At 39.0% G+C, this 14,507-nt stretch overlaps 1 protein-coding gene across 1 annotated transcript; it reads right to left on the bottom strand.

Annotated features, from left to right (window-relative positions):
• Positions 1-834: 834 nt before the first annotated feature.
• Positions 835-1,710, bottom strand: LOC124341778 (DNA topoisomerase 3-alpha-like). Its single transcript, XM_046794755.1, has 3 exons — positions 1,617-1,710; positions 899-1,549; positions 835-848 (listed from the first exon to the last, which is right to left on the bottom strand). Exons 1-3 carry the CDS (start codon positions 1,708-1,710, stop codon positions 835-837), a joined length of 759 nt encoding a protein of 252 aa, XP_046650711.1.
• Positions 1,711-14,507: the final 12,797 nt, after the last annotated feature.

Raw genomic sequence — 14,507 nt, 5'->3', positions numbered from 1 at the left:
CGTGCCAGCTTCATTTTTCGTCTTCATGAGTTTGGCTACTGTATAACTGCTGTTGTCGTCTTTGAAGATGACGAAGAATCGATGGCCTTCAGGAGTTGGCACGTGTAATGGACCTCCGACATCGGAGTGGATCAAGTCGCCGATATTTTCCGCGCGGCCGCATCCGGTTGGGAACTTGCTACGGTGGAGTTTTCCAAAGATGCAACCTTCGCATATGAGTGGTTTTTTTGACGTCGTTGAGGTGCAGGCCGTATACTGCTTTAGATTTGTTGATCTTTAAAATATCTTGACAGTTGAGATGGCCGAATCTTCTATGCCAAAGTTCGAGGGACGCCTTGTTACTTCCATTACCAACACCGTAGAGCGCTGTTGAAGATTCTTCGTTCAATTCCGTTGGGTTTTTGGTCGTAGCGCATAATCTGTAGAGGGAGTTTTCGACACGGGAGCCAGTCATGAATTTTTCGTTAGTTTCCTTATTAGCGAAAAAGACCTGTTGGTAAGGAAATATTTATATACATAAATCTCGAGTCATGACTGCAAATTTTTACGAGTTGTATCATACCTGTGTATCAGTGAACTCAACATTGACGTTACAGTCGGTGGCTGCTCCAATTGAAAAAAAGATTAATTCCAAGACCGGGAACGTATAACACGTCGTGGAATGTTCCTTCAAGCTTCGCACCATCTACTTCTGTAATGACGTCGATGTTTCCTATACCAAGGGCTTGTAGTTCAACACCACCAATTCCATTGATTTTCCATGTTCCGGGTGGAATTATTTTGAAAGTGGTGAAGAAGGACCGTTGATCAGTCATGTGATTAGTTGCGCCCGAATCAGCGTTCCAGACCTTGTGTTCCCGTGCAACCAGACACAATGACGAAGAGATACAGCCAAAACCTCTTTTCTTGTTGAAATTTTCTTGTCTCGCCTGACCACGTTCTTCTTCTCTTTTTGTTGGACACTGATAAGCTTTGTGTTCGTTTCCATTGCAGTTGAAGCAGACGACTGAGCCGGCATGTTGGCTGCTTTGCTGCTGATCGTTTTGTTGTTGTCCATCTTTTCGTGCGTATGAGTGGTTGTGCGGATTGGAGCTGCCACCACCTCTACCTCCTCTTCCTCCTCTGCCTCTGCCACGTCCTCGCCATTCACCCGTAAAGTAGGGGCCTCGTCCGCGGCCACGGAATCCCCCTTGCGCGTGTGCTGCGTTGTCGAAACTTTGCCCTGGGGATGTCTTTGCAGCACTCTCCCCGGCGAAAGCGGCTGCCTTAGGCGTGTGGAACGCAAAGAAGGCCGCATCGGTCGGATCCATCGCGCCGTTGTTGGCCGCTCTGCTGATGGCTTCTTCGTTTACCAGTCTTGGTGTTAGGTTTGCTATTGTTTGCTCGTTCCTTGGTAGATTGTCCCAAGCCGAACGGAATGAGCGAAAACTGGGGGGCAGTGTTTGGATAATTTTCACAACGAGTTGTTGTTCAGTGACAGGTGATTCCAAGTTTCTCAGCTCTTCTGCCAAGTTTGTGTAAACTGCCACATGATCCAGCACTCTGTGCTCTGTGAACGGTAATCATATGTGAGTTAACAAGATTCTTTAGTTTTATGAACTGTAGAGTTAGTATACCAGGATTGTATTTGTAGTTGAAAAATTTCTCTAGCAGTAGATTGCCGTTGATAGGAGCAGCGTTGGCGTATTGCAGTATCAGACGCTCCCACATTTCCGCGGAGGACGCGCATCTTTCGATGAGAGTTTGCTGTGGCCCCTCAACGTTGCAGAATATTATAATTCTCGCCTCTGCATCCTTCATGTCCCAAGCGTCTATCAGATTTTGGTTCGCGACCTCCTGGTTCTCATTGAGGTTCTGTCAATAATTGAACATAACGTTAATTAACTGGCGTGCGTAATATGCCGCGTCTGCGTAGATGAGCTCTCAATGAACAGCATAATCATGTGTGAGTTCTCAATAGAACAAACGGTGGTACTCTGTCGTGTCGTGGTACGCGCATAAAATATGTATACATACATATATTTATATATAAATATATATTTATATTTTGTTTTAATCAAACGATCGTGACTTTCACCACTCGTTAGATGCGAGTGTGGCGTGTGTGAGGCCTGAGTGACGTGAACGATAATTTGTCCCAAGAAAATGCGTTTACCCGACTTACAACGACATAAAATTTCTTCACAATTCATGCTATAATGGCAGTATAGTGTTTCTATTTCAGACAGAGGCTATATAGTAAGAGGATTAATTCGGACTGCTTTAGCCGGCTGAAAACAAAGTCAAGCTTACAGGTATCATGTGAATTGCCTATCTGATAGAAACACTATTTACGACTGCAAACTTGAACAATAAGCCAAGCATTTAATGTTTTTCCATCATCAGGTAGTGTCATGTTTCTATACCAACACGTGGCTGCAAAGAAGCAAGTCTGGATCTACAGTTACTGTAAAACGTTTCATAATTTAAAAAAAAGGTCATTGACTTCATTCTGAGCAGCCGTTGGATAGAAACATCACTTACAACTACTCGTCAAATCTTTTTTTTCAATGTCCAGGAAATAGCTTAGTCTTTTGCCATCATTACAATTTTCGTCTCTCTCATTTTCTTTTGTAAAGAAGAAATTCTCAAAATTCAAGCTTTGTTCTTTGTCTCGCAAGACGTCTACATAGAAAGACAATAATTACCGGTTCGGGTCGAGGTTCAAGTCTCGTGACGACGTTGAGAACACGTGCTCGTTGCAGCAGCAGTGTACACCCATATCTAAACGAGGTCCATTTTTCCGGACCGCTTAACTTCGTTATTATGTTGACTTCTCTCGAGGCTTCGTGATTCATTCTTGTCAATTAATTGGCGTGTTCTGGGCCCATAACCTATTAAAATAAATAAGATATAATGCACTGAGTGTATATTGTCGATGACACAAGGGGTACACAAAGCAACATTTGAGACACACATACGAAACACAGAGCACATACAGCGTTACCACACTCCACGAGATCACGGACAAGAAGAAGGAAAAAGGAAGCCCCCCCTTTTCTAAGATGACTCCCACCCACGTTGCCAGACTTAAAGAAAAGCCTGGCGTCGTCACTTGCTCAAAGGAGGGGAAGGGGGTAAAGCGGGTTTGCCAAATGGACAGCCGTTTCTAATAATCGTTAGTCAGTGTAACTGCAAGCGAAATGTAAAACTTTTAAATTTGGTCTTACATAACATGATTTTTTATTATGAAGATTATGATATTATGAGTTTTACTCTTCACAATAACTTTTTGCCGGGGTCGAACTTCTTGTTATCAAGATCCAGATAAAAATTCCACGGGTGGGAGCTACGATTGGAGTGATAAAGAAAGGAATAGAACAAGTGAAGCAGTTGAAACAAATGGTTCACATCAGTTGAGCAGAGAAATTTACTTGAAAACCAGGCAATTGTGGCGAGCTTAAATACACGAGATTACTTAAAATTACAAACTAAATTTTAGTTTCTTACGGGCACAGGTCAATTCTAAGATTGCATCGAATAAGGGTGTTGGAAATCTGCATGAATTCACTGCATGAACAGGGCTGTCATGCGCGCCTAAGTGCATGATAAACTGCATGACTACTTCCGTATAACACCAAATACGCAAAAACACCAAATCCGCCGGTCTCCTCAAAGAGAAAGAAGCTGGTAAAATCTCCAATCCGTGACATTGGAAAGTCGTCTAAAAAAGAAAGGTTTAATAATGACAAGTTGTAATTTAATATTAAGGTTAATAAATTTTTTTTTCTAATCTAGATATCTCGCAATATCTCGCGCAACGGTGCGCACCAGTCTCATTCATCAGAATCAGATTCATCTTTTTTATCTGATTTATCTTTGCCGTCAGATTCCGATGACGATCTTCACGATCTTAAAAATTCTTCGCCTCCATTTGATCAGCATCATGATACAAATGATAACATGAGTCTCATATCTACTGAATTGCCCAAAAAAAATTATTGGCGCGCAGGTGGTAACAAATTCAATGCTCGAGGAGATTTTAAGCATAGAAGACACAGTGACTTTAACCGTTGATAAAATGCCCCTCAAATAAAATTTACGTCGCTGAATCGTTTCCGGAATTGAGTACTGGTACAACGGTTGCAATTGTACATAGGGAGGATAATTTGGAAGAAGAAAGTAGCATCGCTGCTTCGCTTTCATCTATTCCGGTGTTTAGACTACAATTGACTATATCGATTGACTATTATATTGTGTTATATTGTTGTTGTTATATTGTTTATATTGTTTATATTTTAGAATATTAATCAAGAAATCCAGTTTTTGGACGCCACTCCGGCCATTTCATCAGAGCGAGATTACCGGCAGACTTGGCAGTTGACGGCGGATGAAATTAATGAAATAAAGCGCTCTACAAAACTTACAACTCTCTGTTGGCACTGATACATTAGAAATATCCACAAATTGGCGGCTTATTCAACGTTCATCACGCAACATCTACGGGGACATACCCTGCGCCAACAGAAAAATTGTGGATGCAAATAATTCTTACTGGGAAAAGCCATTGGGTTCTAGCTGTTTCTGGTTCCAACCGACTGTCAATCAACCAACTGTCAAACTCCAACAAAAATGTCAATTCAGTTTTCCCGTTCTTTTATTGATTTCAAGTTTATACTTATGTAATTTTGTTTTAATTTTCTAAAATGGATACAATACAATTTGACACAAGATCCTGCGTACTGTCTAAAATATATATGTCTAAATGGGGGTTGGGGGGGCTAATCTGCATGAATGTTTTTCAATTTTTTCCGATTCATGCGGTGATTCATGCAGATTACCCGAATATGACAATGTTGACTGTTGTACGGCGGCTCACAAAGACTTGGTGATGGCGTTGTCCGGGGAGTGAAAAGAGTGGTCATCATCTGCAAATCATTCCAGTAAGGTGGGATACTTTGCATATCGTTTGTATCGCCATGAGTGTTCCCTGGAAAATCTTACGTAATAGAAGTTGTAAGCAATAAAATAATAATTATGTTCAATAGGGAAATAGAGTTCGTCAATCCTGCCTTCTTCGCTACTGTCACTGTCACTGTGTATATCATCATACTGCTTTTCTTGGATCGCATTACTTTTTTGAAAAAGGCATCGCTTAGGTTGAACAGCTCCCAACATTGTTAAATGCATTACATCTGTCTTTTTCTTTTATAATTACAATAAAAAAGGGGTACTCATGTTACCGAAAAAAAAAATTATATCCAGAGTTTGGAAATGACTTAATAATTGTGAAACCAGTCTTTTTACCTGATAGTCCGGATGATCCAGCAAGTGCAGTTTTAACTGATGGTATTTTTACAGTGAATTGTTCTATCTCTTCACTGCTGTTTGGTCTGACTGTATGGTTGAACAAATACATAATTACTTAATGAATACATTTTATTCATCCACGCTATCAATCTTACCATTCTTACTTTTGCTTCGTCGCGTAGGAGGTTGCACAGGAAGCTTTGTAGCTTTAGATGAAGATTTTCTTTTAACACATGTACTTTTCTTCTTTAGCGTTGACTTTTTGGTTTGAGTTAAACTGGCCTCTTCTTGTTGGTCAATCCCACCTTCTTTAATTTTGTCAGAGTAATTATCATCATCATTCATCTGTTCTTGGATCGAATTACTTTTTTGGAGAGACATCGCTTGGGTTGAACGGCTTCTAACATTGTTGACAGCATTACATCTTTTTTTTTATCTAATAAAAATAAAATGTGGTACTCATGTTACTGGACACCAATTATAAACAGAGTGTGGACACGACTCAATAGTTATAAAACCAGTTTTTTTACTTTATATTCTGGATGTTCCAGCAAGTGGAGTTGTAATTGATGGTATTTTCACAGTGGATTTTGCAATTTTTTTACTGCTGTTTGGCGTGACTGTATGGTTGAACACAAACAAAATTACGTAATTTTGGAATCAATTTGTAAGTTTTCATTTTTTTTTTAATTTAACAGTTATTCGACAACAATTGGAAATTTCAATGGCATAACTACACATTACACATACTAGCCACCACATTTACACATAAATATTTCTGTTTATATTCTAGTTGTGTGTGCTCTGCATTTGGTGCGTATTTTATTGAAGAGGTTTTAATGAAGTAAATTTGTCTGCCTATTTCCATATTTCCAATATCTTGTAGATTGTTATGATAGCCAAAAGCATGGCCAAAAGGTATCAACGAAGTTTAAAGCTACGTAATTTTTAGCACACTGTTATTTGATGTAACTTTTTCCTTTGCATTTAGGTATAAATGAAGCAGCGTTTATCTTTCTAGTTCTGGAGAGGAAATCCTACGTCAGAAATTTATTTACATGCTTGGATTCTTCCTACCATATTCAAGGTTACTTCCATTTAAGCTTCCAAATTTTTATTTAGAAATAACCAGAACACTGTAAGTTTATTGTTTTTTACTGACTTTTCATATTTTGTTCTGCTTCCAAGGGTAGTTTAAGTTGACTTTGTAATCTAAAATGCCAAAGCGAAAGCAAAAGGATGTTGGGGGACCAATACAATGATCTAGAAGAGTTACAACATTCTTTGAAGAACATATGCATTTATTGGAAGAAGAAGTGATGCGGTTGATAATTGCAAGCCCGAAGGGCGAAGCTAATAATCGCATACGCAGAAAAAAAAGCCATGTCACTTTGTATGTCTGTATGTATGTCCCGCACCATAACTCGGGTGTTTCTCTCTACTGTAATTAATGAAAAACTTATAAAATAATTGCTTAACGACTTGTGACATCTGGCGGTTGCGACTACAACTTTTTCACTTTAGGGCAAAATAAATCCCCGACAGATGTCCATAGCATCGCCGTGATGACGCAATCTTTGATGACCCAACCATGACGCAACAACAAGATTTGCATTTATGTTTTGCAGTTATTTGACATAAAAGATGGTTATTTTTAAATTCAATTATTCAACTTTATTTGTAAAAATATTAAATTATGAGTTGAGCAAACTAAACGTAAATAACTTGCAAGGATATTGAACAGTGACAGAAAAATCCCGTTTTAAGACCAAAAAGTCTGTGAAGAAAAGTGTGAATTGTGAATAAGTCCGACTTAACAATAGGCCTTGAATTTGTCCTTTAAGGCAGCTTTCAACTGGCTTACGACTATCCCTTCGCGGCAAGCTGATAAGCTTGCTTTTCTATCTTAATAATAATAATAATAATGTAATAAATATTTAACGTGCTACAAACGTATTACAATTAATATGGACAAAGGCACGGCAATAACTTGGGGAAGAGAAAGCATATAAATTTCAGTTTTCAAAAGCAGCACGACAGAGATGAGTTTTCAGGAAGGAGCGGAACTGTGCTAACGTTTTAGAAGATCTCACGGAAAAGGGCAATGAGTTCCAGATTGCTGGGCCAGCATATGAGAAGGAGGTGGAGCCATACTTCATTGACTTTGTTGATGAACCTAGTGATGCAGTTGATGGCAGAACTATAAGAGTTACTGAAGTAGAAAATGTTGTCCCACTTGCTTTTTCCGATGTGTAAGGTAATGATGTTTTTCATGAAACAATGGACGATGAAATTGAGAATGATGATCATCATTCCATCCATTCATCCATCCATAGCAGGTCAGAATCGGTTGTTAACTTTCTTGAAGAAGTCGATGTGGATTCCGAAACTTTTTTGGACTTTGACTTTGAATTTTGTGAAGCTCCGGATTTTGATGAAGACTTAGTTGATGATGTAGATGATTGGGATGTACATTCGGACATTGACAACAATTTAAACGCAATCGACCGCCAGAATTTTTTTAAAAAGACGCCTTTGTCATTGGGTTTGGATATTTTGCTAGGCACTCTTTAAAAAGTTCATGTGATTGCTGTAAGCCCGGGATTTTATTACGGGTTTATTATTTTGGATGGGATTGTATGTTTTTTAAATTCAATTAACGCTACATTTACTTTGAACAGTCATGAACTCAAGATATTAGTTGGTTGTGATGGGACGTCGTTTGGATAGAGTACAAATAGTCAGTTGTGGCCTAAACTTGGTAAAATTTGCATGGACGGAGCGCAATGTTTTGACATTGGTTTTTATCATTATTTATCATGATATTTCTTATCTAAAACATTTTTATGATGAAATTTCTAAATTAATGAACGAGGGTTTTCACATCAAGGGATGTCACATTAAAATTAGAGTAGAATCTTTTTGCTTGTAGTTTTATTAAAAATATCAAGCCTTGTGAAGCGTCTTATGGGTGCATGAAATGCGAAGTTGAAGGTGTATATGTACGGAACAAATCTGGCAAAGGCGGTAGGGTAATCTATCCAAAGATTGATGCGATATTGAGAACTGACGAATGTTTTCGTGATCGAGATCAAATTGATCATCATAGTGGATTTTCTAATTTGGAAAATTTGTCGATCAATATGGTTGACGCCTTTAGCATAGATCCAATCCATATTGTTTACTTGAGAGTTATATGCGTAAATTGATATACATTTGGGTGCATGGAAGAAAGAGCATGAAGTAAGGTTGTCTTGGCAACAAATGAATTTAATCTCAAAAATTCTTGTGAATATTGAATCATTGGTCAGTGTGGAATTTTCTCGAAAGACTCGAACGCTAAATGAACTCTCTCGGTTTAAAGCTACCGAATTCAGGTTACTTTTGCTTTATATTTTGCCAGTAGTCTTAAAAAATCGCCTTCCCGATGAAGTTAACCAACATTTCATTTTGCTTCACGTGGCGATCAGAATTCTGTCTTGCAAACGAAGCGTGGAAGTGTAAGCTAACATTGACTATGCACACAGTCTCTTGACTCTGTTTATTCAGAAGTCTGTCAGCGATAACAGAGATCAATAGTAATAACGTTCATAATCTTATACACTTGGGAAATGAATGCAAAAGACTTGGAGCACTTGAAATGTTTAGCTGCTTTCTTTTGAAAACCACATTGGTAAACTAAAAAATTTGATTCGCAAGAGCGCGAAACCCCTTCAACAAATTGGGAATCGTGTAATGGAATTGCGCTTCAATCTCCCGTTTTAAAAAATATCCACAAATCAAAATTTACGAGGATTAAGCAAGGTTGCAAAATTTTCTCGAAAAAAGCGAAGGGACTTCTCTTCGTCCAAAATAGGGGACATATAATATTTACACGAGAAATACAAATTACTTATCAATGGGGTCTCCTCAAGTTTTCCCTTTACGGTTCCATCATACCATGGAATGTTCAACCAAGAGCAAAGTGATTTGACATCGCAATGTTCCTCAACTTCATCTCACCTCTAGAAACAAACTCTCATTCGTTCTTTCATGTACGTGATTTAACACTTCAATTCTACCAAAGAGATGTCGTCGTCTCTTTTGATCGTTTGAAAAACACACAGTCGCCTTGTTGTCTTTCCTCGCAAAAAATCTTCAGGAACCTTCTCACTTAGGAGAGTAGAAAATAAGGACGGAAGTGTAGAAGGAGGCTTGGTTGGCTTTGGTTGCTTTTCGAGCTTTCACATTTTCCATACTGAATTATCGCTAAGAAAACTACAAATGCGCAAATACGGGTACATCAGCAAGGGGTTGCGCCATAGCAACAACCTAGACAACCACAATGGATGCACGAAGAAGAATATAACACAGGTTGACGATATTCGGTGGCCGTCTGGAAATTTTCAGTGGTTTTAACCTTTGCCAAATTATCGTTACGCAAACCATTTGGCTCCATCGACCAGCTGAATCCCATTACACTGTCGGTCCCAATGTCATATTCTCTTCGGCCTAATATTTTGTCGCATCCTCACATTTGCATACCGTTAAAGGCAAGTTATTGACATACGTTCATTTATCTGCATTTCTACCGAATTCAAACGCGTATACTTATAAAGTAAAATTTTAGTTTTGGGCATTACTTTATTCATAAAGGCATCCGTCTTAACCATTATGTAACTACTTATGGATTAATCAGCTTAATCACCTTTTTAAATATGAGATTAAGCTTTTAAAATATTATTTGGTCAGTCAGTCAGTCTTAAAGACTTATATTCTATTCAATAAAAAATCAGAAATTCAAGAAGATATTAAATATAATTATGCGTTGCATGTTATTTGCTCAGGTCCTAAAGGCATAGACTATTTCACTTCCACCAAAAAGCAGCTTTCAAATTAAGAAACCAAGGCCCCAAAATGGTAAACCTTCCTTCTATGTACTTTTCTTCATACCTATTCTACCCACTCACTTCAGACTTATTTTACCTGTGCACCACCAAGCGTGACTTGGGGAGTTTTAGAGGGATTTTACGGGCCACATGGTCACCACGGTGACTTTCGTAGATATCTAGAGCAGGGGTTCACCTATTTTATGCCCAACGGGCTACTAATACTGGGGTTAGCAGTTAGCTCCACCTCAGGTCCAATAAACCATGAAATGAAAGTCAAAATCAAAAAAATTCAATTTTGCCGAATTGTTGTGGAAAAGTAAAAATTTGACCTCTGATAGTAGTAAAACATAGTGTCCATCGAGGTTTCACTAATAATTTTTGAATACGGAAGCTTTTACACACTTTAAAATTAAATTACTATACCTAGAAATATTTTTTTAAACAAATAAACAAACTAAACGAAAGCTCGTGAAAAATTGGTTAAGATTTTTAAATTTAAATGTCTTAGAAAATGAAATGAAAGGAACAAAAATAAAAAAAACGCCTAAACAAACATAACCCTAAACAAGAATTACTTTGGCGAGCCATGTGAGTGCACTGTCTTATTGGCCCTAACAAGCCTTATTTAATTTAACAGAGGGAGAGTTTACCTACAGGATAAAAAAAGCAGATGAAAATCCCCTTTTAATGGAAAATAATGGATCTTTTGATCACGATATTTACCGGCGTATTGAGAAAATGAAAATTCATACAGGAGGTTTTCTGTTAAGCACTGGTAGGGACGAGGTTTCGAAATCATGAATGAATCGCCAATGATTTTTTTCGACAAACAATTTGGGATCAGTCTGAACGGGGAAATGCGTAGCCCTGCAGGTCTCTCCAGCTCAGTAAGAACGCGTCCGTCTTCCATGCTCTTGGTTGAGGGAACCAACTCACAAATTTGGGTAACTGAGAGTTCCATTCGCAAAAATTCGGCAAAGAGTTCGACTGACATTTTCCAATTGGGGGAATTTATTTGAAGGCAGCTACTGATAGCTTCCAATCTCCGAATGACAGTGGTCTCCGTGACTCTGCATCCGCCAACACATTTGGCACACCCGGGAGAAAAATAGCGTGTAACTCGAGATCTTAAGATTCATACCAAGATGCAATACTATTAAGGGCGAATGAGCATAACGCCGGCGATTTATGTAGCTAACAGCAGACGTGTTATCTACTCGCAATTCGATAGAGATTTAAAAGATTGAAGCGGTTAATCATTCCAAGGCCTTGAGACCGGCCAGCATCCCCAATTATTTTATGTGAAGTAAACTTTCGGAAATAGTCCAAGGGCCACCAGTCTTAAAGTCTTGACATACCGCTCTCCATCCCGAATTTGAAGCGTTAGAAAAAATGGGTAGGGACGGGGAGGCTGCCAGGCTGGTGTAATAGATTTGCCCATATTAAGATTTGCCCGTGAAACCCACCAAAAAAGATCGTCTTTAGAATTGGGATCAAGAGAAAAATACCATTGAAAATCTCCTTTGTATAACTTTAAATTTTAGTTGTATAAGGTTTTGAAATCCTCGAAAGTAAGCTTGTTGAACTGGACTGCTGGGATGGCCTAATTAAAGTTTCCTAAAATCTTAGCTGCCTCTTACATAGAGATCTTGTTCGACCTTAAGGCCTCTTATTCTTTGCATATTCTTTTAATGCAGCCATCTTCTTTTCTGTTATAGAAAAGGACATGGGAACAGAGTGAATGACTAACCCAATAAATTGACCCATTGATAAAATCCCATTGACTGGGAGGGTTCTTCAACCGATTTTTCTGTACTTATTACAAAACCCAGGGATTGTAAAAGGGAAATCACTGTCCTTACCGCCAAACTAGCCTCCTCTCTGGAAGAAGCCAAAATAGATGTCATCCAAATAGATCACCAAACGAATCCCCTTTTGTTTAAGAAAAGCTACAACAGAGCGGAATAATTTCGTAAAGGCACGGAGGGCGGAAGCAAGACCAAAGAGCATACTGATAAAATGAAAAAAATCTCCCTTCCCACTTGAAACACAAAACTTTCTGAACCGAGAATTAGAGGTATGGTTAAATAAACGTCCTTCACATCGATCTTAGCTAACCAATCCCTCTTTTTTACGATGTGACGAAGCGTTTGAATATCCTCCATCCTTAAATTTCGGTAGAGTAGAAACTGATTCAAACCCTTCAAATTTATAATTGGACGGAATTCCCCCGTTTTCTTTGGAATCGTGTTACCCCTTAATAATGTTAACTCCTTGTCGCAAGCTTCCCATTGAGAAGGACTTGACACTGAGTTCTTAAGGATGAGGGACTGGAGGGCTGGAACACAAATTCAAGACTGAGGCCTTCTGCCACTGTTTGCAAGATCCAAGGGTCTTTCGTTATTTGCGACCAAATTTGTAAAAATTGGGAAATCTGACCACCAAAAGAAAAGGGAAGTGAAAGAGGACAATTTTCATACCGTCTGACAAAGGATGGTGGTGGATGAGTACTGGTAGATGCGCCGTCGTTCACACGTGATGATGGAAGAAAAGGTGGGGCTACCTGGCGAATATCGCTAAGGGCAGACTGAGCCCTGGCCTCTGCTATTAGTTGCTCCATATAAATTTGCCGCCAAACAAATGTCTTCTGTTGCCCTGAATTTCTTGTTTTCCAGCAAATTTACATATTTGGGATAAATCTGGTTGAGGATGTTCAAACGGTGAGAGTAGAGGACGTCTCCATACAATAAACCCCACAATTTGAGGGCCGAACGAATTGCTTTAGTGTCGGCACGAGACTTTCTTCTTACACTGGCTCTCTTGAACAAAAACAGGAGCGGTTTGGCTAAATCAAGAATCTTGAAGGATAGTCTTCGACTGCTCTTCTCTGCTTGATCTATGTTTGCTTTGGAGGCGTTTGATCGTTTCACCGATTTCAGCCGTAAATACACCGTTTCGTCTAAGACCGGATTTTCTAGAAAATCTGGTCTCTTCTTCAATTTTGGTTTACAGGCCTCTCTGGCTGCCTTAACCTCTTGCGAAAATGAACTTGAAACAACCCATTTCGCTACTTGTGTAGATTTTGCTGTCGACAGGGTAAATTTCTTTACGTCCTGATCTCTACCAGCGCCTGAAGATGAAGAACTATTGTCCGAACTCGAACTCGAATTCGAAATTGAACTAGAAGATGAAATACTGGAGGAGCTATTACTCGACGACATTGTACAACTAGAGCTCGAAAAGGTCTGGAGTAAGGCGAGAGGGCGGTTCACCTCGTCAGTTTTTTTGTTCCCCCCCCCTGCTTTTAAACGCTGAATAATTGAAGGTCAACACAGTTAAATGTCGAACAATTTGTAGACAATTTGATCCGCAATTAATCAGGTTTCGTAACCCAGTCTGATTCGTACCATAGTCTGCTATTCTCTTTCTATTAAAAGTGACAAGTGTCAAACTGTCAGGTGTGTCAGTGCTCAGTGGAAATGTCTATATGTCTGAATCAGAGTCGGATTTTATAGAAAATTCTCCTTCTCGTTCTCTTGGACGTCGACGAGGACGTGGAAGGGCTTGTGGTAGGATTATAAGTCAAAAAGAGGTATTTGATCGCAAAATCAGTGAATTGTTGAAGAAGAAAACCACGATTTGTTAGGGAGAGATGTTGATAATGCTGTTGATGATTTACCAGTAGCTGATCAATATGACTGTGAAGAGGAAGATCAGGAAAGTGGTCAAACAAAGGAAGGTAGTGCTCCTCCAGATTGTTATCCTTGATTTTAAATTGTGTAGGGCTAGTTGGCATTAAAAAATTTGTTGTGTACCCTAGTACTAAAACTCCATTCAACGTCATTCGGAGCAAAACCATTCCGATGGAAAAATATCTTGAGTCGATTTCCTCGGCCATATCAAGAAATTCTCAGTGACGCGCAGCCGAAACTACTCAGGAATGCATAGATGATGCTCTTGTTGCCATGATTGTCACAGATAACCTTCCGTTGACTATTCTTCGACGAAGAGAAGGGTTCCGAAAATTTGTAAAGGTACGCCAAATTAAATATGTCTTTATATATAGTTCACCTCCCTATTGTTCTATAGCTTGTTTTCCCGTGGTACAAAATACCCTCACATTAGCGCATGAGGAACACTATGATTCCTTAAACGAAGAGTCAAATTTGAGAAAAAAGGGGGAAATTTATCAAGAATTCAACCATTGTATCCACGGTTATTGATTTGTGGTCGTAAAAGTCAATGAATGGACACATGGGTGTCTCAATTTCTGGAGTATCAGATTTCACTCCATTTAACTTTATTCTTGCGTTTCGTGAAATTAAAGGAAGGCATACTAGTGCAACA

Source organism: Daphnia pulicaria, chromosome 1, assembly GCF_021234035.1.
Source record: "Daphnia pulicaria isolate SC F1-1A chromosome 1, SC_F0-13Bv2, whole genome shotgun sequence".
NCBI classification, from domain to species: domain Eukaryota; kingdom Metazoa; phylum Arthropoda; class Branchiopoda; order Diplostraca; family Daphniidae; genus Daphnia; species Daphnia pulicaria.
Note: the sequence above shows the minus strand (reverse complement) of the source record. Positions and strands in the feature narration are given on the sequence as shown.

Excerpts from the sequence above, each read along its gene's own strand:
- LOC124341778 (XM_046794755.1), bottom strand. The coding sequence starts at position 1,710 with ATGTGGGAGCGTCTGATACTGCAATACGCCAACGCTGCTCCTATCAAC. Across the intron at positions 1,550-1,616 it reads CAACTACAAATACAATCCTG|AGCACAGAGTGCTGGATCAT; the intron begins GTATACTAACTC and ends TACCGTTCACAG.